We start from the raw sequence: 25,249 nt of genomic DNA, 5'->3' as shown, positions 1-25,249 counted from the left end.
GTGCTAACCACTACACCACTGTGCCGCCAGGTTCTATGCCAAAGTATATTTTGTAGAGTCTGTATATACCAGAAACAGCCTGAGCAGGGCTTGGTAGTATTAGCGGGGATGTTGTGGTGGTGAAGGCCACAAAGGGAACACTTGAAAAACATTGGTTCCTTGAAGGTCAGAGAGTGGCAGAAGACACTGGGTGATGCAGGACACTCAACGGTCAGTTGGAAGTGGACTCAGCATGCCTGCATGTTCAATGAAGGTGAGAGCCATAGGAAGGGCCATGCAGGGTCTATGGACCCATGTGGTATTCCCAAGAGCACCCAGCAAGAAGTGATGGGCTTTGCCGCTGATGGCTCCCAGGTTGTGGTCCACTAAAGTTGATAATACACCAATAGAATGTCATTCAAACAGAAATTCTAAAAATTAATTCAGAACATTTGGTGGGACCATTATGGACTTGACAAATTTCATTTGAAAACCCTGAAGATTTTGTTTGATTGCCACGTCAATGTTTCAAAAACTATGTTCAGTTTGGGAATTAACATTTTTTTTCCCTGAATGAAAACTGCATTCACAGAATTTCATTCGTTTTGAGGTTGTATTTTTTTTTCTGGTGATGGCTCCAAGATGGAGGCCTCTAAAGCTGGTAACCAAACAGCAGAATTTCATTTGTTTGAGATTTTTATTTTTTCCGCTGATGGCTCCCAGGTTGTGGCCCTCTAAGGCTGGATTCATAACTATGCATTTTTAGCGCTTTTTGCATTTTTCAGATTTGCACTACAGAACGTGTTCCATAGGAAACCATGGTAAATGGACTGTAGGGCAAATCTGCAAAATGCAAAAAGAACTAAAAATGCATAAGTGTGAATCCAGCCTAAAGCTGGTACTACAATGGCGGAATTTCATTTGACCGGAAATTCTGAAAAATAGTTCATCAAAGCATTCGATGGTAGCATCCTTCTCCTTTTTGATTTCCCTTTACAGGATGGTTGAGAACAATCAAATTGACCCAAATAAGTTTTGGAAAACTGAACAAGCATTTTAAAAACCAAATTCTACTGGTAAATAGCCAGGAAAACTCACCCGAGAAGGCACCTATTCAGCAAGAAGTATAAGAACACACAAGTGAGAGTCACTTTGCAGCACTTACGTGCTGGGAACCCAGGACACCGACATGGGAGTCTCTTGTAGCACTGGAGTTTTGGTAATACAGAACACTGATACGAGAACCTCTTTGAGTATACCAGGTCAAACTACATCATTCCCACAAAACTTCTGAAAGAATGTACCGACATACTGGCACCTATCATAACATACCTCATAAGCCAGTCATTTAACCACTTGCTTACTGGGCACTTAAACCCCCCTCAGTCCCAGACCAATTTTCAGCTTTCAGCGCTGATGCACTTTGAATGACAATTGCGCGGGCATACAACACTGTACCCAAATGAAATTTTTATAATTTTTTTCCCACAAATAGAGCTTTCTTTTGGTGGTATTTAATTACAGCTGGGAGTTTTATTTTTTGCTAAACAAACAAAAAAAATGCAAAAAAAAAAATCATGTTTAATAGTTTGTTATAAAATTTTGCAAACAGGTCATTTTTCTCCTTCATTGAAGTGCGCTGATGAGGCGGCACTGATAGGCTGCACTGGTGGGCACTGATAGGCTGCATTGGTGGGCACCGATAGGCTGCATTGGTGGGCACTGATAGGCTAAACTGGTGGGCACTGATAGGCATAGTTAAGGCGGCACTAATAGGCACAGATAAGGCGGCACCGATGGGCACAGATAAAGCGGCACTGATGGGCAAAGATGGGCACATATAAGATGGCACGGATGAGTGGCACAGATGGGTGGCACAGATGGGTGGCACGGATGGGTGGCACGGATGGGTGGCACTGATAGGTACCACTGATAGATGGGACTGATGGGCACTAATAGGTGGCACTGATAGGTGGCTCTGATAGGTGGCACTGCTGGGCACTGATGGGCGGCACTGATGGGCACTGATGGGCGGCACTGCTGGGCACTGATGGGCGGCACTGGGGTGCAGCACCTTTGTTGAGGCAGATTGTGGGCACTGCTGGGTGGCACTGTGGGCACTGCTGGGTGGCACGGTGGGCACTGCTGGGTGTCACTATGGGCACTGCTGGGTGGCACTGACGGGGGGCACTTATTTTTTAATTATGTTTAGTGATGAGGGGGCAGGTGGGCACTGGCAGGGCTGGCCGTGATCGGGACTGATGTCCCGATCACGGCCGCCGGTGATCGGCTCTTTTTTTTTCTCCTTGCGCTGTCAGCGCGAGGAGGAATAATAGCCGATTACTGGCTCCGTTATATCACATGATCAGCTGTCATTGGCTGACAGCTGATCACGTGATAAGGGGTCGGGATCGACCCCTTGCTTGGATCGATGATCAGACGAGTCTCATAGACTCGCCGATCACAGAGCGCGCCGCGCGCGCCCCTCAGGGGGCACGCAGACCGCTCGTGCACGGGACGACGTCAATAGACGTAGTCCCGGAAAAGGAGATCCGCGCTGTAGCCGTCATTCGGCTATAGCGCGGGTCTCAACTGGTTAAAGAAGGAATCGTCCCAACCTCCCTCAAGCAAGGCACAATCAAACTCCTCCTAAAGAAGCCTAACCTCGATCCCAAAAACCCAAACGACCACAGACCTGTCACAAGCCTCAACACCTTCTCCAAAATTATCGAGAAAGCAGTAGTACAACAGCTACAACTCCATCTGGACACCCATAAACTCTTGAACCCAATACAATCGGGTTTCTGCCCTGGCCACGGGACAGAAACTGCACTCCTCAAAATCTGGGATGACACCCTCGAAGCAGCAGATGAAGGAGAATCGTGTCTCCTGGTGCTGCTGGACCTGGAGTGCAGCATTCGACACATTAGATCACAAAACCCTGCTCACGCGTCTCACAGAAGTAGCTGGAGTTGCAGACTCAGACTTACCATGGGTTTGCATCCTTTCTAGAAAACCAATCTCAGAAAGTGAAAATAGGAACGTTCACTTCGGAAGCACGAAAAATTACATGCGGAGTCCCTCAAGGATCACCCCTGTCACCCGTCCTCTTTAACATCCATCTCCGCCCACTCCTCAAAATCATCAGCAACCAGGATCTACTTTATCACTCCTACGTGGATGACATCCAACTCTACCTACGCATCACCAACAAAAAAGACCAATACCAGGCACTGGAAAACTGTCTCTCATTGATCGACGATTGGATGACGGAGAGCTCCCTTAAACTCAATGGATCCAAAACAGAACTCCTCTTCCTTCACACAAACCGAAAAAAAAAAACCCTGGCACAATGTCCACACCACTCACCATCCTCACAACCCATCACCCCCAGCACTAAAGCCAAAAGCCTCTGAGTCATCTTTGAATCAAACATGAAGATGGATGCACAAATAGCATCAGTAGTCTGCGGATCCCACTACCTTCTTCGCCTATTGCGTAGACTCATCCCCTACATCCCTGAAGGAGGTATAGCAGCAGTAGTTGGAACAGTCATCAATTCCCGACTCGACTACGCAAATTCCCTCTACCTAGGACTTCCAAAATATCAAATTTCACGTCTATAAACCGTCCAGAACACAGCAGCTAGACTGGTAACTGGAAAAAAACCATGCGAATCAATCACCCCGTCCCTGAGGACCCTCCATTGGCTAGCCGTGAAGGATCGAGTTAGATTCTAGACCCTCTGCCTCACCTGTAAATGTGTACAAGGAAAAGCCCCGCAATACCTCTGTGACAAAATAAAGCACTACACCCCAGGTCGCACTCTCCGGTCAACTAACTAGAACCCCCTCCACATCCCCAAGACCCGTTACAAATTAAAAGGCAAACTAAGGTTGGAAGTACAAGGACCACGGCTATGGAATGCTCTACCTGCGGACATCCACTCGGAGGAAAACTATCTGGCCTTCAGGAAGAAGCTCAAGACCCATCTCTTCTGAAAACCCAGTCGGAACACTGGCAGTAAAAGCTCCCTGAGGTGATTTAGTTTGCATATGTAGCGCTATACAAGTTATTTATTCATTCATTCATTCAGGCTCACAGGTGCTAGAGAATTTTCAAAGCCCAAGGAAAACTCAAAGAATAATAGACAAACTCTGGAGACACAGGAGGCTCGGCAGATAGCATACTGATGTAGTGAATGAATGCCATGAACATCTCGTGATCATCAGTGTCATCTAGTGGCCATAATGTGGTATTTTCCTGATTCATTCAATTTTTTATGAATGACTAACATTCAATGTGGAGGGAAAATTGCCTAATATTAACATTTTCCCTAATTTTGTACAGAACAAATGAAGGACAATCAGCTCTGTAATTTTTTTTTTCTATAAATATACCACATTGTGTTGAATGTTTATCTAGACTAGTCCTGCTGTTTTCTGGCACAGGTGTGATTTTTTTAAAGGTGCACGCTGGTAAAAATTGAAAATTATACCTTTTAAAGTGTTAGTTCACCTTTAACCTGCCTGTACAGATAAAGGGAGTCTGTAGATAAAATCAAACAGTGCAGCTCTGACTAAAGTTGAATAATGTCCTTTCTATAGGTGTAGGCCATTTACGTACCTCGTGAAGCCTGGCTGGAATACTCTTAGCCCACGTACACACGGTCGGAGATTTTGCCAACCAAATCCGTCGGATTTTGCCCGTCGGATTTAGTCTGACGGATTGTGTCCGAAACTGTTGCATACACACGGTCGGGCCAAGTTGGCGAAAAATCCGATCTTTCAGAACGTGATGACGTAATTTCGTTACGATGGGACTACATTCAGGCTAGTAGCCAATAGCTTTGATGTAGGAATTTGATCTGAGCATGCGTGGCACTTGGTCCGATGAAAATGCTCTACACATGATCGGATTAGGTCCGTCCGGCCCAGTTGGTCGGGAAATATTTCCAACATGTTGGAAAATTGGGTCGGACGGAGATTCGGACGGAATCAGTCCGATGCATACCACACACAGTCGGATTATCTGACGACACGGTCCGATAAGACTCATTCCGACAGATTCTCCGACCGTGTGTACAAGGGCTTAGGATGCTGCTAAGTGAGGCCTAGTCATTACTGCTCACCTTGATCAGGAGTGAGCTTTCAAATGCTGAGCCCAGAGCTACTCCAGCTCACTTCTGTGATGGAGGAGGTGAGCAGTAATGACTAGGCCTTACTTAGCAACATCCTGGGAGCCTTCCAGTCAGGCTTCATGAGGTCTATTAATGGCCTACACCAGGGATTTGCAATTAGCGGACCACCAGCTGTTGCAAAACTACAAGTCCCATCATGCCTCTGCCTCTGGGTGTCATGCTTGTGGCTGTCAGAGTCTTGCTATGCCTCATTGGACTTGTAGTTCTGCAACAGCTGGAGGTCCGCTAATTGCATATCTCTGGCCTACACCTATAGCAAGGGCATTATTCAACATTAGTGAAAGCTGCAGAGTTTGTTTTTATCTACAGACTCCCCTCTACATTGCCAGTTTTTTTTTTTTTTTTTTTAGTTTTGTTTTTGTAAAAGTGTACTTACCCTTTAAAAAACGGAAATGTTTAAAAATGGGAAATATTGCATTTGTCCATTAGATGGTGCTAAGTAACATAGAAAACTCTTGTGATGCTTAGCACCATCAAGTGGCCAATGCAGTAATTTGCATTTTGAATCAATTAAAAATATTAGACCCACACAGGAAGTAGCCTAATGATATTCGTTTTTTTATTCCCCAATTCACAGAGAACAATTGTACATGCATTTTCATTGGGGCGAACTGCAATTTTTTTTTTTTTTAATAACACACCCCATAAACTTTTGCTCAGAGATCTCACTGCTGGAATCCCTGAGAGATATAAGAAGCGAGGGCATGGTGTGCACGCTACTGTCTAACAGTTCTAAAATTCAATTTGGAGTGGACTGACCCTTTAAGGAATGGCAGAGCAGTTAAATGGAATGGCTTTATAAAGCCCCGTACAGAGCAGTAACTGAAGCCATTTCCAAAAATCGGTTTTCCTTCTATTATTTACGCAGCGTGAGCTTCAAATTCCCCTGAATCTTTTCACCGCTGGAAACAGCCAGCAGAAAGTACAGATAATAAAGGAGTTATTTCTTGCATTCGATGGCGTGTTTTTATTGCTTGCCTAATAAAGGTAACGCTATGGGCTTCGACTGTAGGACTCTGTACCAATAAAATGAGTAATGATGTAAAACGTAGCTAACGAGTAGGCTTCTAGTTGTTGCAGAACTACAAATGCCAGCATGCCTTGACTTGCAAAACCACCATCAGCAGAAAGTTTAGCATTGCTGAAGCTTAAAGTGGAGCTATGGACAAATAAAAATCTGTGATTTTTAGTCTTCTGGTCCCCCATAAGCATTCAATGGTTCCTCCTGCCAGCAGGACAAAGTAATGACATAGGTGGTTTGCATTAAGTGCAGCGGGGGGAGACCAGAAGACCAACACTCCCAGAAGTGTCCCTTTCAAGCACCATGACTTTACTGATATGAAATCATAGCTAAAGGTCACCTGTAGCTATTGGAGAGTACACATTGCAGTAAAGCAATGGTCTCCAAACTGCAGCCCTTTGCCTGCTTTTATCCGGCCCATGGAGCACTTTTCTATCCATTCACTCCAGCAATTGGGCATATGTCTTCCCACTGACACCAATGAAGGGGCACAATTCCTCCCAATAACAAAAACAATGGAGCACAGTTCCTCCCAATGACACCAACACTGGGGAACAATTCCTCCCAATGACACCAACAATGAAGCACAGTTCCTCCCAATGACACCAACACTGGGGAACAATTCCTCCCAATGACACCAACACTGGGGAACAATTCCTCCCAATGATAGGGCACAAATTTCTTCCGATGACACCAATGATGGAGCACTAGTCTTCCCATTGACACCAGCAATTGGGCATATTTCTTCCCACTAACACCAATGAAGGGGCCCAATTCCTCCCAATGACACCAACAATGGAGCACAGTTCCTCCCAATGACACCAACACTGGGGAACAATTCCTCCCAATGACACCAATGATAGGGCACAATTTCTCCCGATGACACCATTGATGGAGCACTAGTCTTCCCATTGAAACCAGCAATTGGGCATATGTCTTCCTACTGACATCAATGAAGGGGCACAATTCCTCCCCATGACACCAACAATGGAGCACAGTTCCTCTCAATGACTCCAACATTGGGGAACAATTCCTCCCAATGACACCAATGACAGGGCACGTTATCTCCCAATGACACCATTGATGGAGCACAATAGTCCGGCTGACAATTTCACCCGTCTGTGTTCTAGTCCGCCAGACCTTTCAAATGAACGGACTTGCCCACACACAGAGTAAAGTCCGTTCATTTTGAACGTGACTCCAGGTAGACAGTACTAGTAAAGGTAGTCAATGTCACTGCCTCTATCGGCGAGATTGACACCTTGTTAGCCCCGTCGCCTGCAATGTATTTAAAGGGGAACCCCTACGCTGAAAAAAACAGCGTGGGGGTCCCCCCAAAGTCCATACCAGACCCTTATCCGAGCACGCAGCCTGGCCGTTCAGGAAAGGGGGTGGGGACGAGTGAGTGCCCTCAACATGGGGGGTAGGTGCTTTGGGGAAGGGGGCGCCCAGCGGCCCCCCCCACCCCAAAGCACCTTGTCCCCACGTTGATGAGGACAAGGGCCTCTTCCCGACAACTCTGGCTGTTGGTTGTCGGGGAATGCAGGCGGGGGCTGATCAGAATCCGGGGGTAGTTCTGATAAGTAGTTTATTAGACAGCTCCAGGGGTCCTCTTCCGACTTCGGGGGTCTTCTCGCCAGGCTCCTCTGCTATCTTCTGCTCTTTTGCCGCTCTTTTGCTAGTGGAGGAGCCTGTCTTTCTCCTTCATCGTCCATCGTCGCCGCTGTCCAGGGGTCTTCTTTCGACTTCGGGGGTCTTGTCCTGCTCTTCGGTTCTTCTGCCGGGCCTCCGCTATCTTCTTCCAGCTCTTTTACTAGCGTTGGCCCGGTCTTCTCGTTCGTTGCTGTCGCCGCCTTCTTCTCTTCTTCCTTCCGATGTTGACATGACACTCTCTCCGGCCGTAATGCCAGGGATGCGTTGCGCAACGACCTATATAGGCATAAGGGGCGGGGTCACCAGGTGATGGCACATGGTGACCCCGCCCCTTATATCACAGTCCCAGCATACCCTGGGACTGTGACATCATAAGGGGCGGGTCACCATGTGGCATCACCCGGTGACCCCACCCCTTATGCCTATATAAGTCCCCACGCAATGCGTCCCTGCCATTACGGCCAAAGAGAGCGTTGTGTCAACATCAAAAGGGAGAAGAAGGTGACGGCGGCAACAGCGACAAACGAGAAGACCGGGCCAACGCTAGTAAAAGAACTGTGAGAAGATAGCGGAGGCCCGGCAGAAGAACCGCAGAGCGGGACAAGACCCCCGAAGTCGGAAGAAGACCCCCGGATGGCGGCGACGACGAAGGAGAAAGCCGGGCTCCTCCGCTAGCAAAAGAGCGGCAAAAGATAACGGAGGAGCCCGGTGAGAAGAGCCCCGAAGTCGGAAGAAGACCCCCGGAGCTGTCTAATAAACTACTTTAAAAACCTGTGTTGTGTTTTTTTGTTATTGACACTTTTTCCCCCCAGGTGAATGGGTAGGGGTACGATGTACCCCATACTCATTCACACAGGGTGGGGGCCGGGATATGGGGGCCCCCTTATTAAAGGGGGCTCCCGGATTCTGATAAGCCCCCCGCCCGCAGACCCTGACAACCAACGGCCAGGGTTGTCGAGAAGAGGCCCTTGTCCTCATCAACATGGGGACAAGGTGCTTTGGGGTGGGGGGCGTGCAGGGCGCCCCCCTTCCCCAAAGCACCTACCCCCTCATGTTGAGGGCACACAGCCTGGTACGGCTTGGGGGGGACTCTAGGCGACGGGGCTAGCAAGGTGTCAATCTCGCCAATGGAGGTGGCGACATTGACGTCCTTTGCTAGTCCCGTCTACCTGGAGTTACGTTCAAAATGAACGACTTTACTCCATGTGTGGGCAAGTCCGTTCATTTAAAAAGTCAGACGGACCTCTGCCAAAAGTCCGGCGGAAAAGTCCGGTCGTGTGTGGGCAAGTCCGCTCGTTCGGAAAGGCCGGACTAAGTGCTCCGGAGAGTCTGATCCTGTTTACGTGGCATAATGGGATCTTTCAAGTAAGGGGAAGTCTGATGAGGACTTTCATGTAAAGATGAACTCTGATGGGATCTTTCATGCAAGGGGGAGTCTGATGAGGACTTTCCTGGAAGGGGGACTGTGATGGGATCTATCATGTAAGGGGGAGTCTAATGAGGATTTTCATGCAAAGGGGACTCTAATGGGGTCTTTCATGTAAAGGAGAGTCTGATGAGGACTTTCATGGAAGGGGGAGTCTGATGAGGACTTTCATGGAAGGGGGAGTCTGATGAGGACTTTCATGGAAGGGGGAGTCTGATGAGGACTTTCATGGAAGGGGGAGTCTGATGAGGACTTTCATGGAAGGGGGAGTCTGATGAGGACTTTCATGGAAGGGGGAGTCTGATGAGGACTTTCATGGAAGGGGGAGTCTGATGAGGACTTTCATGGAAGGGGGAGTCTGATGAGGACTTTCATGGAAGGGGGAGTCTGATGAGGACTTTCATGGAAGGGGGAGTCTGATGAGGACTTTCATGGAAGGGGAAGTCTGATGAGGACTTTCATGGAAGGGGAAGTCTGATGAGGACTTTCATGGAAGGGAGAGTCTGATGAGGACTTTCATGGAAGGGAGAGTCTGATGAGGACTTTCCTGGAAGGGGGAGTCTGATGAGGACTTTCCTGGAAGGGGGAGTCTGATGAGGACTTTCATGGAAGGGGGAGTCTGATGAGGACTTTCATGGAAGGGGGAGTCTGATGAGGACTTTCATGGAAGGGAGAGTCTGATGAGGACTTTCATGGAAGGGGGAGTCTGATGAGGACTTTCATGGAAGGGAGAGTCTGATGAGGACTTTCATGGAAGGGGGAGTCTGATGAGGACTTTCATGGAAGGGGGAGTCTGATGAGGAATTTCATGGAAGGGGAAGTCTGATGAGGACTTTCATGGAAGGGGGAGTCTGATGAGGACTTTCATGGAAGGGAGAGTCTGATGAGGACTTTCATGGAAGGGGGAGTCTGATGAGGACTTTCATGGAAGGGGGAGTCTGATGAGGACTTTCATGGAAGGGGGAGTCTGATGAGGACTTTCATGGAAGGGAGAGTCTGATGAGGACTTTCATGGAAGGGGGAGTCTGATGAGGACTATCATGGAAGGGAGAGTCTGATGAGGACTTTCCTGGAAGGGGGAGTCTGATGAGGACTTTTATGGAAGGGGGAGTCTGATGAGGACTTTCATGGAAGGGAGAGTCTGATGAGGACTTTTATGGAAGGGGGAGTCTGATGAGGACTTTTATGGAAGGGGGAGTCTGATGAGGACTTTCATGGAAGGGAGAGTCTGATGAGGACTTTTATGGAAGGGGGAGTCTGATGAGGACTTTCATGGAAGGGGGAGTCTGATGAGGACTTTCCTGGAAGGGGGAGTCTGATGAGGACTTTCATGAAAGGGGGAGTCTGATGAGGACTTTCATGGAAGGGGGAGTCTGATGGGATCTTTCAGGTAAAGGGAGTCTGATGAGGACTTTCATGGAAGGGGGAACTTTGATGGGATCTTTCATGTAAGGGGTAGTCTGATGAGGACTTTCATGTAAAGGGGGACTGTGATGGGATCTATCATGTAAGGGGGAGTCTAATGAGGATTTTCATGTAAAGGGGACTCTAATGGGGTCTTTCATGTAAAGGAGAGTCTGATGAGGACTTTCATGGAAGGGGGAGTATGATAAGAACTTTCATGGAAGGGGGAGTCTGATGGTATATTTCAGGTAGGGGAAGTCTGATGAGGACTTTCATGGAAGGGGGAACTTTGATGGGATCTTTCATGGAATGGGTAGTCTGATGAGAACTTTCATGTAAGGGGGGTGGGGGGGGGGGGACTGTGATGGGATCTATCATGTAAGGGGTAGTCTAATGAGGACTTTCATGGAAGGGGGAGTCTGATGAGGACTTTCATGTAAGGGGGAGTTGAATAAGGGTTTTCATGTAAGGGGGCACTCTGATGGGGAAGGACTGTCAGGTTGGCAAGAAACGGGAAGCGTAGACTGACCTGAAGACCTGTGAGAGAGGCCACTGACCCCAGCTGTGGGACTGATAAAACCTTGCAGCGGGCCTGATTTGGCCCTTAGAGACACCTGATCTAATCTTTTTCCTCCCCAACCTGACTGTCCCTGGACCGCCCCCTTCATTTAATAGTTTTCAGTTCTTTCAGTCATAAAGGTTCAACATCACATGGGAGTGTTAAAACAGACATCTTGCTTTCAGGAGTCTATGCAGTGCACTCTCCTGGCCCCTCCCACCAGCCATGATCTGACTAATTTGCATAGAGAAGCACAGAGACCCAGTAATGATGTCACTGGATCTATCATTAGATATGTAATAAAAACAGAAAGGCTTTATTTAAAAGTCTCCTTAGCATGTTGATGAGGAGGGGACAGGATGAATTGGGGAGGAAATACATAAGCAGATTAAACTTTATCTTTAAATTACAGATGCTCTTTGGTGCACCCCAGCAACCTTTGCTTGAAATGAAAAAACAGACTACGATAATTTGCAAGCATTTTTGGCTAGCACATTAGCAAGTGAAATTGCTTGGCAAATGCTGCAGCTCCTATGATTGCCGCAGATGGGCAACCGGGAAAATAAAATAAAAAAATGTTAAAATGGGTGATCGGCTAATGGTAGAGCGGAGAGTTCCCAATGTACTGGAAAAGCTCTGCGTGCAATAATGATCGCTAATGACAACTGGAATTGCTCCGCAGCTAACCATTGACATAGCCAATTACGGCATGTACTGCTTACATCGGCTTCATCACTCAGCATGGTTATCCTTTGGCTTCATCACAATGATAATGGTCACATTTTCTTTGCAGTTATCCCTTATTTTACACTGAGGTTTTGGAAAGTAAGGGGTTATTCCGACCTCCACCTCCCCTCGCCTCTGACGCACCATGGGAGCAGCTTGCCTGTGTGTCCGATACATGCTCCATCGCCATAGCAACATGCCACGCAAATGCGGCCACTAACAGCTCCCTGCTGCAGAGCTGAATAGGGGCTATAATAGGGACTGAGGCAGGAGGCACCAAAATTATTAACTGCCAGCCGAGGGAACAGACCGAACACCGTGATCAACAACCTGTCACTCACACGGCTCTCCTGACTCCAAATGTGTGTTATAGTTTCCATTTCTCTGCATCACCCTGTACAAAGAGGGGCAGACTCATACCCCCTTCTGTCTGTATCACTCTGCAGGAGGAGGCAAGACTCATAGCTCCCTTCTGTTTGTATCACCCCTGCAGGAGGAGGACAGACTCATACCCCCTTCTGTCTGTATCACCCTGCAGGAGGAGGCAAGACTCATAGCCCCCTTCTGTCTGTATCACCCTGCAGGAGGACAGACTCATAGCTCTCTTCTGTCTGTATCACCCTGCAGGAGGACAGACTCATACCCCTTTCTGTCTGTATCACCCTGCAGGAGAAGAACAGACTCAAAACCCCCTTCTGTCTTTATCACCCTGCAGGAGGAGGACAGACTCATAACCCCCTTCTGTCTTTATCACCCTGCAGGAGGAGGACAGACTCATAACCCCCTTCTGTCTGTATCACCCTGCAGGAGGAGGACAGACTCCTAGCCTTCATCTATCTGTAAGGACATAGAGCACTGGCCTCCAAACTGTGGACTGCTGGCCGAATGTAGCCCTTCGCTTTCCATTATCCAGCCCTTGGGGACTACTCCTCCCACTAAAATGAGGCATTAATTCTTCCACAGATGCCAACATTGCATAACTCCTTCCACTGACACCAATGATGAAGCACCATTCCTTCCACTCTTACACTGACACCAACAATGGTACACTATTCTTCCTATTGATCACAGGCATCAGTGCCACCAAGTCTGAGACACTGAATACTTCCACTGACGCTGGGGTATTTTCTACTTCCCTTGGTTAAAGTCTGGCCCCCCTAAAGTCTGAAGGCCCTTTGCTGAGAAAGTTTGGAGACCACAGATGTAGAGATGAACCGGCTCTAATCTAAATGAAAGAATTAAGTTAAGTTCATACCTCCAGTAGATCTTTGCAGCGTTGTATAAAAGCGTCCACTTGTGCAAAAATACTTGTTTCATCCAAAACCCATTCGACGTGGGAAAACCTTTAAAGTAATGAAATCACAATAAGAAGGACTGACTGACTGCAGGGCATTGTCTTCTTTGTAACATACAGACAGTTGTCAGTTGGTGGATCGCTCTCCGAAACGTGATAAAGAACATTGCTAATGATTTTAATTACCAATTAAAACTGGATGATGTCAACACATTTAAGAAATTAAATGCTATTAAATGCTATACATACAATATTGTAGAGTATAAAGTATTGGATCAATACATCAGAATGTTTTATTGAAACAACTGATTTCAGAGGAGGTGAAAATAATTCATCTAAATCAGATTTGAATACGTTATGGTCACTAATTAAATCTTTATAACAGGAGCGTCCAACCTGCAACTCGGGTTTGTCTGGAGGATGCCGGGGATGCCGTGCAAGCACAGCAGCCACGGTAGCCGACATAGACAAGTCTGGCCCATGCTCATCTGTAGGGACATCAGGGATGCCGTGCAAGAACAGCAGCCACAGTGGCAGACAGACAAGTCCGGCCCATGCTCATCTGTAGGGACACCAGGCATGCCGTGCAAACATAACTGCAACGACAGCCTACATTGACAAGCCAGGCAAATGCACGTCTGGAGGAATGATGGGGCTTACATGTTTTCAAAAGCACCAGCAGCAGGGAATGCAGGGGCACCAGGTGAGTAAATACAGCATGGCCGGATCTTGGGGTGTGCTGGGGTAGGCTGCACCCCTCCTTTACCTCCCCACGTGGCACGTACAGAGGTTACAGTCACACCGGCAATTAGGGCTGGTGCAAATTGTAACAGCAGTTCTTCCTGCGGCTCTCTACAGTGACGGTTCGCTGGCAACCGCACCTATTCGTGGCTCTCTACACAACCAGCGATTACCTGTGGTGATCACTGCTGGACGCACTTTGCATCCAGAAGCGGTCAACGCAGGTAATTTCTGGCTATGCAGATGTCTGCAAATAGGTGCAGAGGCCAGCCACCTGTTATTATAGTGAATGGCCCCGGCAGTCGCAACTACCCGCTGAGAGTGGCAGGAGGCAATGCTCAACAGCTATCCTTATTGTTAGTGTATTTTATGTGTGACCCGAGACAGTTTCCCAACATCCAATGTTGCCCAAGAAGGTCAAAAGTTTTGACACCCCTGCTCTAGAACTATCCACATACTGATAAATGTGCCTATAAACCACCTTTATAGGATACTTTATGTGTGGACTGGAGCCTTAATGCCAAGCTCTTGTCTGGGTGACCAGGGGCCTACTGAAACGAGCTGTAGTGGTCAGTGGTCAATACTAATTTACCTGGGCACTACACAATCCAACAATGTAAGGAACATCAACGTAAAGTCTCTGCTCTCTCCTGGTTTTCCTCCCACCCATCACAGCTCTCTTTCAGTGTTACCTATAAGCCCTTGTACACACGGTCGGAGAATCCGTCGGAATGTGTCCTATCGGACCGTTTTGTCGGATAATCCGACTGTGTGTGGTCTGCATCGGACTGTTTCCGTCGGAATATCCGTCGGACCAAATTTTCCAACTTGCTGGAAATATTTTCCGACAAACTGGTCCAATCGGACATACTCCGATCATGTGTAGAGAATTCCGATCGGACAAAGTGCCACGCATGCTCAGATCAAATTCCTACATCAAAGCTATTGGCTACTAGCCTGAACGTAGTCCCATCGTAACGAAATTACGTCATCACGTTCTGAAAGATCGGATTTTCCGACAACTTTGTCCGAGCGTGTGTATGCAACAGTTTCGGACACAATCCGTCAGACAAAATCCGTCGGACAAATTCCGACGGATTTGGTTGTTGAAATGTCCCACCATGTGTTCAAGGGCTTACTCTGTTTCCTCCTCTCCACTTCCTCTTTCTGTAGGAGGAACTTGAAGGTTCTGTCCTCGGACCCCTCCTTGTCTCCATTTGCACTTCCTCCCTTGGTCAAATAACAAACTCCCATGGCTTCCAGTACCATCTCTATGCTGATGACACACAAATCTATCTCTACTCACCTAACTCCTTCTGTCTCCTCTCACATTACTAAATCCCTAACCGACATATCAGCATGGATGTCTCACCACTTCCTTAAACTCAATCTTTCTAAAACTGAGCTCATAATTTTGCCCCCTCCCCTGACTTCTCCATCAAGATCTATAATACAACTATCAGTCCCTCCCATCAGGCCAGGGTGCTAGGTGAAATCCTGGACTCTGACATTTCCTTTCAGCCCCAAATCAAATCGCTGTCCAAATCTTGCAGACTTCATCTCTGTAACATCTCCAAAACCCGCCCCTTTCTAAACGTTGGAACCACTAAGCAACTTATTTACTAGTTATCTCTCGCCTTGACTATTCTAACTCCTTCCTCATTGGCCTACCTCTTTGCAAGCTGTCCCCTCTTCAGTCTATCATGAATGCGGCTGCCAGACTCATTCACCTTACCAACCGTTTCAGTATTTCGCCACCCCTCTCTGCCAATCCCTCCACTGGCTTCCCATTGCCCAAAAATGTAAAACACTAACAATAACATACAAAGCCATTCACAACTCTGCCCCGAGCTACAACACCAAATATCACCCAAACTGTCCACTCCGCTCCTCCCAAGACCTCCTGCTCTCTAGTCTCCTCCTTCCATTCTCATCTCCAGGACTTCTCCAGAGCCTCTCCCACCCTCTGGAACTCACTAAACCAATCTGCCTGGTTATCTTCTACTCTGTCCACTATTAGGCAATCCCTGAAAACTCATCTCTTCAGGAAGGCATATCCTGCCTTCAGCTAACAACCAAATCTTCTACTTCCCTCATTAGTTCATCTCTCACAGTTACTACCCTTTGTTTCACCAGCCCCTCCTTAATAGATTGTAAGCTCACAGGAGCAGATCCCACCTAACCCTCTTGTATTGAATTGTATTGTGGTTGTATGGTCTCCCTTCATTTTGTAAAGCGCTGCACAAATTGTTGACGCTATATAAATCCTGTATAATAATAATAATAAAGCATATTCCTGCTTCAGCTGACCTCCAATGTAAGGAGCATACCACCTCCAACTGACACAAATCTAAGGGCCATTCTTCCTCCCACTGACCACCAATGTAAGGAGCATACTACCTCCAACTGATACAAATCTAAGGGCCATTCTTCCTCCCACTGACCACCAATGTAAGGAGCATACTACCTCCAACTGATACAAATGTAAGGGCCATTCTTCCTTCCACTGACCACCAATGTAAGGAGCATATCACCTTCAGTTGACACAAATCTAAGGTCCATTCTTCCTCCCACTGACCACCAAGGTGAGGAGCATTCTTCCTTCACATGACCACCAATGTAAGGGCCATTCTTCCTCCCACTGATCACCAATGTAAAGGCCATTTTTCCTTCCACTGACCACCAATGTAAGGTGCATACCACCTTCAACTGACAGAAGGGCAATTCTTCTGACCACCAATGTAAGGAGAATTCTTTCTCCCACTGACCACCAATGTAAGGAGCGTTCTTTCTCTAACTCACACCAATGTAAAGGGATTTTCTTCCTCTGTATGACCACTAATGTAAAACACATTGTTTCTCCTGTTGACACCAACGCAAGGGGGCATTCTTTTTCCCAACTGACACCAATGTAAGAGGGGTTTCTTTCTCCACTGACATCAAAGGGCATGTATCCTCCAACTCAATGTTTCACAACTTTTTTTCTTTCAAGGTACCATTTAAAATTATGGACAATCTCAAAGCACCCTCCACAATTATGGACAGACTTGAGACGCCCCATTCTAAAAGCCAAAAACTATTCTGATAGTTTTACATAATGCAGCTACATAAATACACGTAGGGCACCCAAAGTTAAAGACGATTTATTCTTCCAAAGAAAATACACTTTTGCAAACTGATACTGACTAGTATTCCAATGTTTCTTTTCTCCCTCAGTTTTTCTCCATCCCTTAGCTAATGAGACCCCAGTGCTGATGGAGAGAGGCAAGAGAAGGTCAAAGAAGGATGATTTGCAGGCAACTGAAATCCTCCTTATCAACTGATGATGTAATTGGTCATTAGGAGGTTGGCAGCTTGAAGGTTGGAATGATGTACAAAAAAAACAAAAACTTTTGTATAACTAAAAGGCAGGTTTCATCCACCCACCGGCTTGTATACAATTTTGGGGCAATTTTTTTGCCAAGGCTCCCATGAAGAAACCTCTAGGCATCCAGGTTGAAAAAGGCTGTTCTAACTGACACAAATGGGTTTTTATTTCTCTTCCAAGTGACACCAAAGTAAGGGGAATTTTTCTGGTCACGGACACAAAAAAAAAAAAAAACGAATACTACCTGTTCTGTGATGTGATCATGCTTCAATAAAAAAAATGGTTGGACGCTACCTGTTGATCTGTGGTGTGCTGACAAATATCCTCATTTGATTCTTCCTTTAATGCCGCCTACACACGATCGGACTATCCGGCGGACTTAATCCGGCGGACAAACCGCCGGACTTTGCAGCTGAGGTCCGCCGGACTTTCCGAACGAGCGGACCTGCCCATACACGACCGGACTTTTACGGCGGGCTAGGTCCAGCAGACAACCCGCCGGACTAGGACTTTTGAAATGAACGGACTTGCCCACACACAGAGAAAAGTCAGTTAATTTTGAACGTGGCTCCAGGAAGCTGGGACTAGTTAAGGAAGTGAATGTCGCCACCTCCATTGGCAAGATTGACACCTCGCTAGCCCCGTCGCCTGGTATGGATTTAAAGGGGAAGCCCTACGCCAAAAAAACAGCGTGGGGGTCCCCCCAAAGTCCATAGCAGACTCTTATCCGAGCACGCAGCCTGGCCGGTCAGGAAAGGCGGTGGGGACGAGCGAGCGGCCCCCCTCCTCTTGAGCCGTACTAATGTAAGGGGACATTCTTCCTCCCAACTGCCTACAAATGACAAAAGATGGCATTCTTTTATTAACTGCCCACCAAAAGGAAGGGGGCATTCTTCCTCATACTGAGAACAAACTAAGGGGCATGCTTCCGAATACTGATCTCCAATGTAAGGGGCATTTCCCCCTTACGGACACCAAAGTAAGAGGCATTTTTTTCCTCACTTACACCATTGTAAGTGGGCAATCTTCTTCATGCTGACATCAATGTTACAAGGAATTCTTCTTCCAGTTAACACCGATGTAAGAGGCATTCTTTTAACTTACTCCAGAGTAAGTGAAAATTCTTTTCCCCACTGACACCCATGTAAGTGGGCATTCTTCCTCTGACTGACATCAATGTAAACAGGCATTCTTTATTCCACAGATGCCAAGGTAAAGGGCTTTTCTTACCTTACTGACAACAATGTTAGGAGACCTTTTTTTCACAACATTAGTGTAAGTGGACATTGTTTTTCCAACTGACGCCAATGAAAGGGACATTCTTCTTCCCACTGACCACCAATGTAGGGCGGTATTCTTTCTCCCACTGACCACCAATGTAAGGGGGCATTTTTTTTCCCTCTGACCACCAACAAAGGGGGCTTCTTTCTTCCCACTGACCACCAATCTAAAGCCCCGTACACACGAGCGGACTTTTCAACATCCAAAGTCCGACGGACTGAGTCCGTCAGACTATTCGATCGTGTGTGGGCTGCAACGGACTTTTGACTCGCCAAAGTCCGAAGGACTTTAGAATATGGAACATGCTTCAAATTTTTCCGAAGGAACTCCGCCGGACCCGGTCCCTTCGAAAAATTCGCTCGTGTGTATGCTATTCCGACGGACTAAAACCGACGCTAGAGCAGCTATTGGCTACTGGCTATGAACTTCCTTATTCGAATCCAGTCGTACGTCATCACGTTCTAATCCGTCGGAGTTTAGTGTGATTGTGTGTGGCCAAGTCCGCTCAGCCGAAAAGTCCGTCAGAACTCCGTCGGAATTCCAGCAGAACTCCGACGGAACTCCTTCGGAAGTCTGTCAGACATAAGTCCTCTCGTGTGTACGGGGCTTTAGGGTGCGCTCCTCCTCCCACTGACCACCAATGTAATGGGCATTCTTCTTCTAATTGACCGCCAATATAAGAGGGCATTCTTCCTCCCAACTGCCTACCAATGTAAGATTGCATTCTTTTTTCAACTGGCCACCAAAAGCAAGGGGGCATTCTTCCTCACATTGAGAACAAACTAAGGGGCATGCTTCTGAACACTGATTTCCAATATAAGGAGTGTTTCCCCCTCTTACTGACACCAAATTAAGGGGTATTTTTTCCCCCACTTACACTAATGTAAGCGGGCAATCATCCTAATGCTGACGCCAAAGTTAGAGGGAATTCCTGCCCACTCTGATTCCCCTTCCCAATTGGCCAAACCAGAGGGACATCAGAAAACACAGGGGGGAAGGGGATCATGGGAAATGTAGTCCCGGAGGATTGGCGGCCTCAGTGTGTCAACAGACAGCAGGCTACAGTCCCCCAGAATGCATGTAGTCTGGGGGGGGGGGGGAGAGAACCTGGAACCTGGCAAATAGCAGAGTGCTACAGGAGAAGAGAAAAAGAGAGCACTATGCAGGGGGAAGCCAGAGAGAGAGCCACGCTGTACCCCTGTACCCACACCAACAGAGAGAGAGCCACGCTGTACCCACACCACAAGAGAGAAAGCCATGCTGTAACTGCACCACCAGAGAGAGAGCCACACTGTAACCGCACCATCAGAGAGAGAGCGGCACGTAACAGCACCACCATAGGGAGAGCCACGCTGTACCCGTGCCACCAGAGAGGGAGCCACACTGTACTCACACCACCAGAGAGGGAGCCACGCTGTACCCGCACCACCAAAGAGGGAGCAATGCTGTACCCGCACCACCAAAGAGGGAGCAATGCTGTACCCACACCACCAGAGAGGGAGCCACGCTGTACCCGCACCACCAGAGGAAGAGCCACGCTGTACCCTCACCACTAGAGAGGGAACCACGCTGTACCCTTACCACTAGAGAGGGAGCCACACTGTACCCACACCACTAGAGAGAGAGCCACGCTGTACACGCATCACCAGAGAGGGAGCCACACTGTACCCGCACCACCAAAGGCGGAGTAAGACAGAGCCACTGCCAGGATACAGACATGCTACACTACTGACTAGAGTCAGCCTGGGCAACCCGGAGTGAGCGAACGTCCAGCCAGAGGGATCACTATTGCGGGTTTGCTGGGTCTGGTAAGAGGGCCAGTTGGCCATTATCCATTACTGTTCCTAGGGACTGAGCCATTAGGAAGTGCCGACTATCTTCTAGGCCTTATTGACCGTGACAATGTCTCTCTCTGTCCTCCTCCTGCGGCCGTCCCTCTCTGTCCTCCTCCTGCAGCCGTCCCTCTCTGTCCTCCTCCTGCAGCCGTCCCTCTCTGGTCTCCTCCTGCAGCCGTCCCTCTCTGTCCTCCTCCTGCAGCCGTCCCTCTGTGTCCTCCTCCCGCAGCCGTCCCTCTCTGTCCTCCTCCCGCAGCCGTCCCTCTCTGTCCTCCTCCTGCAGCCGTCCCTCTCTGTCCTCCTCCCGCAGCCGTCCCTCTCTGTCCTCCTCCCGCAGCCGTCCCTCTCTGTCCTCCTCCTGCAGCCGTCTCTCTCTGTCCTCCTCCCGCAGCCGTCCCTCTCTGTCCTCCTCCCGCAGCCGTCCCTCTCTGTCCTCCTCCCGCAGCCGTCCCTCTCTGTCCTCCTCCTGCAGCAGTCCCTCTCTGTCCTCCTCCTGCAGCCGTTCCTCTCTGTCCTCCTCCTGCAGCAGTCCCTCTCTGTCCTCCCCCTGCAGCCGTCCCTCTCTGTTCTCCTCCTGCAGCCGTCCCTCTCTGTCCTTCTCCTGCAGCCATCCCTCTCTGTCTTCCTCCCACAGCCGCCCCTCTCTGTCTTCCTCCCACAGCCGCCCCTCTCTGTCTTCCTCCCGCAGCCGCCCCTCTCTGTCCTCTTTCCCTGGCATCCCTCTCTGTCCTCCTCCCACGATGTCCCTCTCTGTCCTCCTCCCATAGTGTCCCTCTGTCCTCCTCCCACGGTGTCCCTCCCTGTCCTCTTCCCCTGGCTTCCCACCGTGTCCTCTTCCCAAGGTGTCCCCCTCTGTCTTCTTCCCGCGGCATCCCTCTTTCCTCTTCCCACAGTGTACTCATCTGTCCTCTTTCCACGGTGTCCCCCTCTGTCCTCTTCCCACGGCGTCCCCCTCTGTCCTCTTCCCACGGCGTCCCCCTCTGTCATCTTCCTACGGCGTCCCCCTCTGTCCTCTTCCCACGGCGTCCCCCTCTGTCCTCTTCCCACGGCGTCCCCCTCTGTCCTCTTCCCACGGCGTCCCCCTCTGTCCTCTTCCCACGGCGTCCCCCTCTGTCCTCTTCCCACGGCGTCCCCCTCTGTCCTCTTCCCACGGCGTCCCCCTCTGTCCTCTTCCCACGACGTCCCCCTCTGTCCTCTTCCCACGGTGTCCCTCTTTCCTCTTCCCACAGTGTACTCATCTGTCCTCTTTCCACGGTGTCCCCCTCTGTCCTCTTCCCACGACGTCCCCCTCTGTCCTCTTCCCACGGCGTCCCCCTCTGTCATCTTCCCACGGCGTCCCCCTCTGTCATCTTCCCACGGCGTCCCCCTCTGTCATCTTCCCACGGCGTCCCCCTCTGTCCTCTTCCCACGGCGTCCCCCTCTGTCCTCTTCCCACGGCGTCCCCCTCTGTCCTCTTCCCACGGCGTCCCCCTCTGTCCTCTTCCCACGGCGTCCCCCTCTGTCCTCTTCCCACGGCGTCCCCCTCTGTCCTCTTCCCACGGCGTCCCCCTCTGTCCTCTTCCCACTGCGCCCCCCTCTGTCCTCCTCCCACTGCGCCCCCCTCTGTCCTCTTTCCACTGCGCCCCCCTCTGTCCTCTTTGCACTGCGCCCCCCTCTGTCCTCCTCCCACTGCGACCTGCTCTGTCCTCTTCCCACTGCGCCCCCCTCTGTCCTCCTCCCACTGCGCCCCCCTCTGTCCTCTTCCCACTGCGCCCCCCTCTGTCCTCTTCCCACTGCGCCCCCCTCTGTCCTCTTTCCACTGCGCCCCCCTCTGTCCTCCTCCCACTGCGACCTGCTCTGTCCTCCTCCCACTGCGACCCGCTCTGTCCTCCTCCCAATGCGACCCCCTCTGTCCTCCTCCCACTGCGACCCGCTCTGTCCTCCTTCCACTGCATCCCCCTCTGTCCTCCTCCCGCGGCATCCCTTTCTGTCCCCTTCCCACAGCGTATCTCTGTCCTCTTCCCACTCTGTCCTCCTCCTGTGGCATCCCTCTCTGTCCTCCTCCCATGGCGTCCATCTGCCCTCCTCCCACTGTCCTTTTCTTACGGCATCCCTCTGTCCTTCTCCCAAGGCGTCCCTCTGTCTTCCTCCCATGAAGATGACAGGGTGGGTCTTAAAAGGGAAGGGGTGTGGCCTTAACAGGAAGGGGTGGTCATATTTAAATTAGGGGGTCACGCGTTTAATCAGGCCTAGGGCAGCACAAAATCTAAATACACCACTGATGCTTATCCTATATTTTTTGTATGAACATGCATGCTGATTTTTCTACTTAAAACTAAGAGGGAAACACAAACGCCATTTAATTTCCCTGGATGCAGACAGATTGCGTCCTGGGATGATATTCTGCCCATAAGTGCATGTAACCTCTCAATGTGCAGATACATAAGGTTATACCCTTATAACAGTGAATAGCCATGGCTCCTGGCACTGGCAGCCTGTCACTGATTTGTACAGGCTTTGTAGCTATGGCTATCTACAAACACCTGCGCTTGTGGCAGTAGATCTTCTCAGTATACATGCCTCACCAAGCCAGTTTAGCTGTGTGAATGAGGCCTAAGACTTTAAGCTCTGAGATTTTTAAAGTGCTTAGTTGATTTAAACTGTAACTTCAACTGGATTTAAAATCCAGTTTTCAATTGAACAGTAGAGTGTATATTTACCCCATGGCTGTTCCCTCTTTGTTGTACGCACCTTTGTTGGACCTGCTTTGCTATCATGTACTCCTCCTTCCAAGCCGTGCAGCACAAGATACAGTCGTTCAACACCTGGCGACTAGAGGTGATGTACCCATCGAAGATGCGATCAAGGGAAATCTCTCGGCTGCAGAGTCGGATCAGTTCATTGCTGATCTGAAAAGACAAAGTATATGTTTTGTGTATCTTCTTGGCACTTCTCAGTTGTTTCCAAGCAAAGTACAGAGTGTGCATAGAATATTGGCTAAGGGCAACCAGTTTAAGGACCGAAAACATGGTTCCTTACTTATCGCAAAGAAGACCTTGAATGGAAGAGATGAATGTGGAAGTCCTGAAGTGACACAGTGTTCCAGGAGAACAAAGGAAGGCAGTTAAAATTACAGACTAAGCCAACATTATGTGCTTGCAAGGATCAAGTTCAATAGGATATTCAAGTAAACCATAGAAATATGTATAGAATAAATTTGATACATTTTTCTTATTTGTGAAATATTGTCCTTTTAACATGTTTGCTTTTAATTTATAGTATATGTACAGTACATCTGGAAAGTATTCACAGCGCTTCACCTTTTCCACATTTTGTTATGTTACAGCCTTATTTCAAAATGGATTAAATTCATTATTTTCCTCAAAATTCTACAAACAATACCCTATAATGTAAAGGATTAGATGGTGGGCTATGGCGCTAAAACCCAATGTGTATTTAACCTATAAAGGTCTATTTATAAAAATATATACAAAATGAATTTATAAATTAATTTTGTATATATTTTTATGAATAGACCTTTATAGGTTAAATACACATTGGGTTTTAGCGCCATAGCCAACCATCTAATCCTTTACACTTCAACCCCCCCCCCCCACCACCACCTATAGGGGGTGGAGGATCTAGGCAAAGGCAGCTCTAACCCTTGTAAATCTCACAAGTCACAGTAGTTTTTATTTTAATTTTATTTCAATTTTCATTTGTTTCAGTCACATACAGAAAGGGAAGTCCGTAGCGCGACTTTATTTATTTATTTAAATACCCTATAATGACAATGTGAAAGAAGTTTGTTTAAAATCTTTATTAAAAATACAAGACGAAAAAAATCACATGTACATAAGTATTCCCAGCCTTTGCCATGACACTCAAAATTTAGCTCGGGTACATCCTGTTTCCACCGATTATCCTTGAGGTGTTTCCACAACTTGATTGGAGTCCACCTGTGGTGAATTCAGTTGATTGACATCAAAGCACAAACCAAGCAATGAAGTCCAAGGAATCATCTGTAGACCTCCAAGACAGGATTGTATTGAGGCATAGATCTGGGGAAGGGTACAGAAAAAAATATGCAGCATTGAAGGTCCCAATGAGCACAGTGGCCTCCATCATCTGTAAATGGAAGAAGTTTGGAACCACCAGAACTCATACTAGAGTACAAAGGACAAACTGAGCGATCGGGGGAGAAGGGCCTTAGTTGGGGAAGTGAGCAAAAACCTGATGGTCACTCTGACAGAGCTACAACATTTCTCTGTGGAAAGAGAAGAACCTTCCAGAAGAACATTCATCTCTGCAGCACTCCACCAATCAGGCCTGTGTGGTCAGACAGAAGCCAATCTTCAGTAAAAGGTACATGACAGCACGCCCGGAGTTTGCCAAATTCACCGAAGGACTCTCAGACCATGAGAAACAAAACTCTCTGGTCTGATGAAACAAAAATTTAACTCTTTGGCCTGAATGGCAAGTGTCATGTCTGGAGGAAAGCCAGCACCGCTCATCACCTGGCCAATACCATTCCTAAAGTGAAGCATGGTGGTGTCAGCATCATGCTGTGGGGATGTTCTTCAGTGGCAAAAACTGTGAGACTAGTCAGGATTGAGGGAAAGATGAATGCAGCAATGTACAGAGACATCCATAATGAAAACTTGGTCCAGAGCTCTCTGGACCTTGGATTAGGGCGAAGGTTTATCTTACAAAAGGACAACGACCCTAAACACACAGCCAAGATAACAAAGGCGTGGCTACAGGACAACTCTGTGAATGTCCTT

At 48.4% G+C, this 25,249-nt stretch overlaps 1 protein-coding gene across 1 annotated transcript in view; it reads right to left on the bottom strand.

Annotated features, from left to right (window-relative positions):
* Positions 1 to 25,249, bottom strand: part of DNAH2 (dynein axonemal heavy chain 2) — a 328,965-nt gene that overhangs the window by 244,777 nt on the left and 58,939 nt on the right. The window contains exons 9-10 of the mRNA XM_077470685.1: positions 23,217 to 23,374; positions 13,224 to 13,311 (exon numbers count right to left, since the gene is read on the bottom strand). Coding sequence (XP_077326811.1) covers positions 13,224 to 13,311; positions 23,217 to 23,374 — 246 coding nt within the window. The remainder of the gene's footprint in view (positions 1 to 13,223; positions 13,312 to 23,216; positions 23,375 to 25,249) is intronic.

This window comes from Lithobates pipiens, unplaced genomic scaffold, assembly GCF_037356315.1.
Source record: "Lithobates pipiens isolate NorthernLeopardFrog02 unplaced genomic scaffold, aLitPip1_a1.2 Scaffold_8, whole genome shotgun sequence".
Classification (NCBI taxonomy): domain Eukaryota; kingdom Metazoa; phylum Chordata; class Amphibia; order Anura; family Ranidae; genus Lithobates; species Lithobates pipiens.
This window is presented reverse-complemented; position numbering and strand designations above follow the sequence as displayed.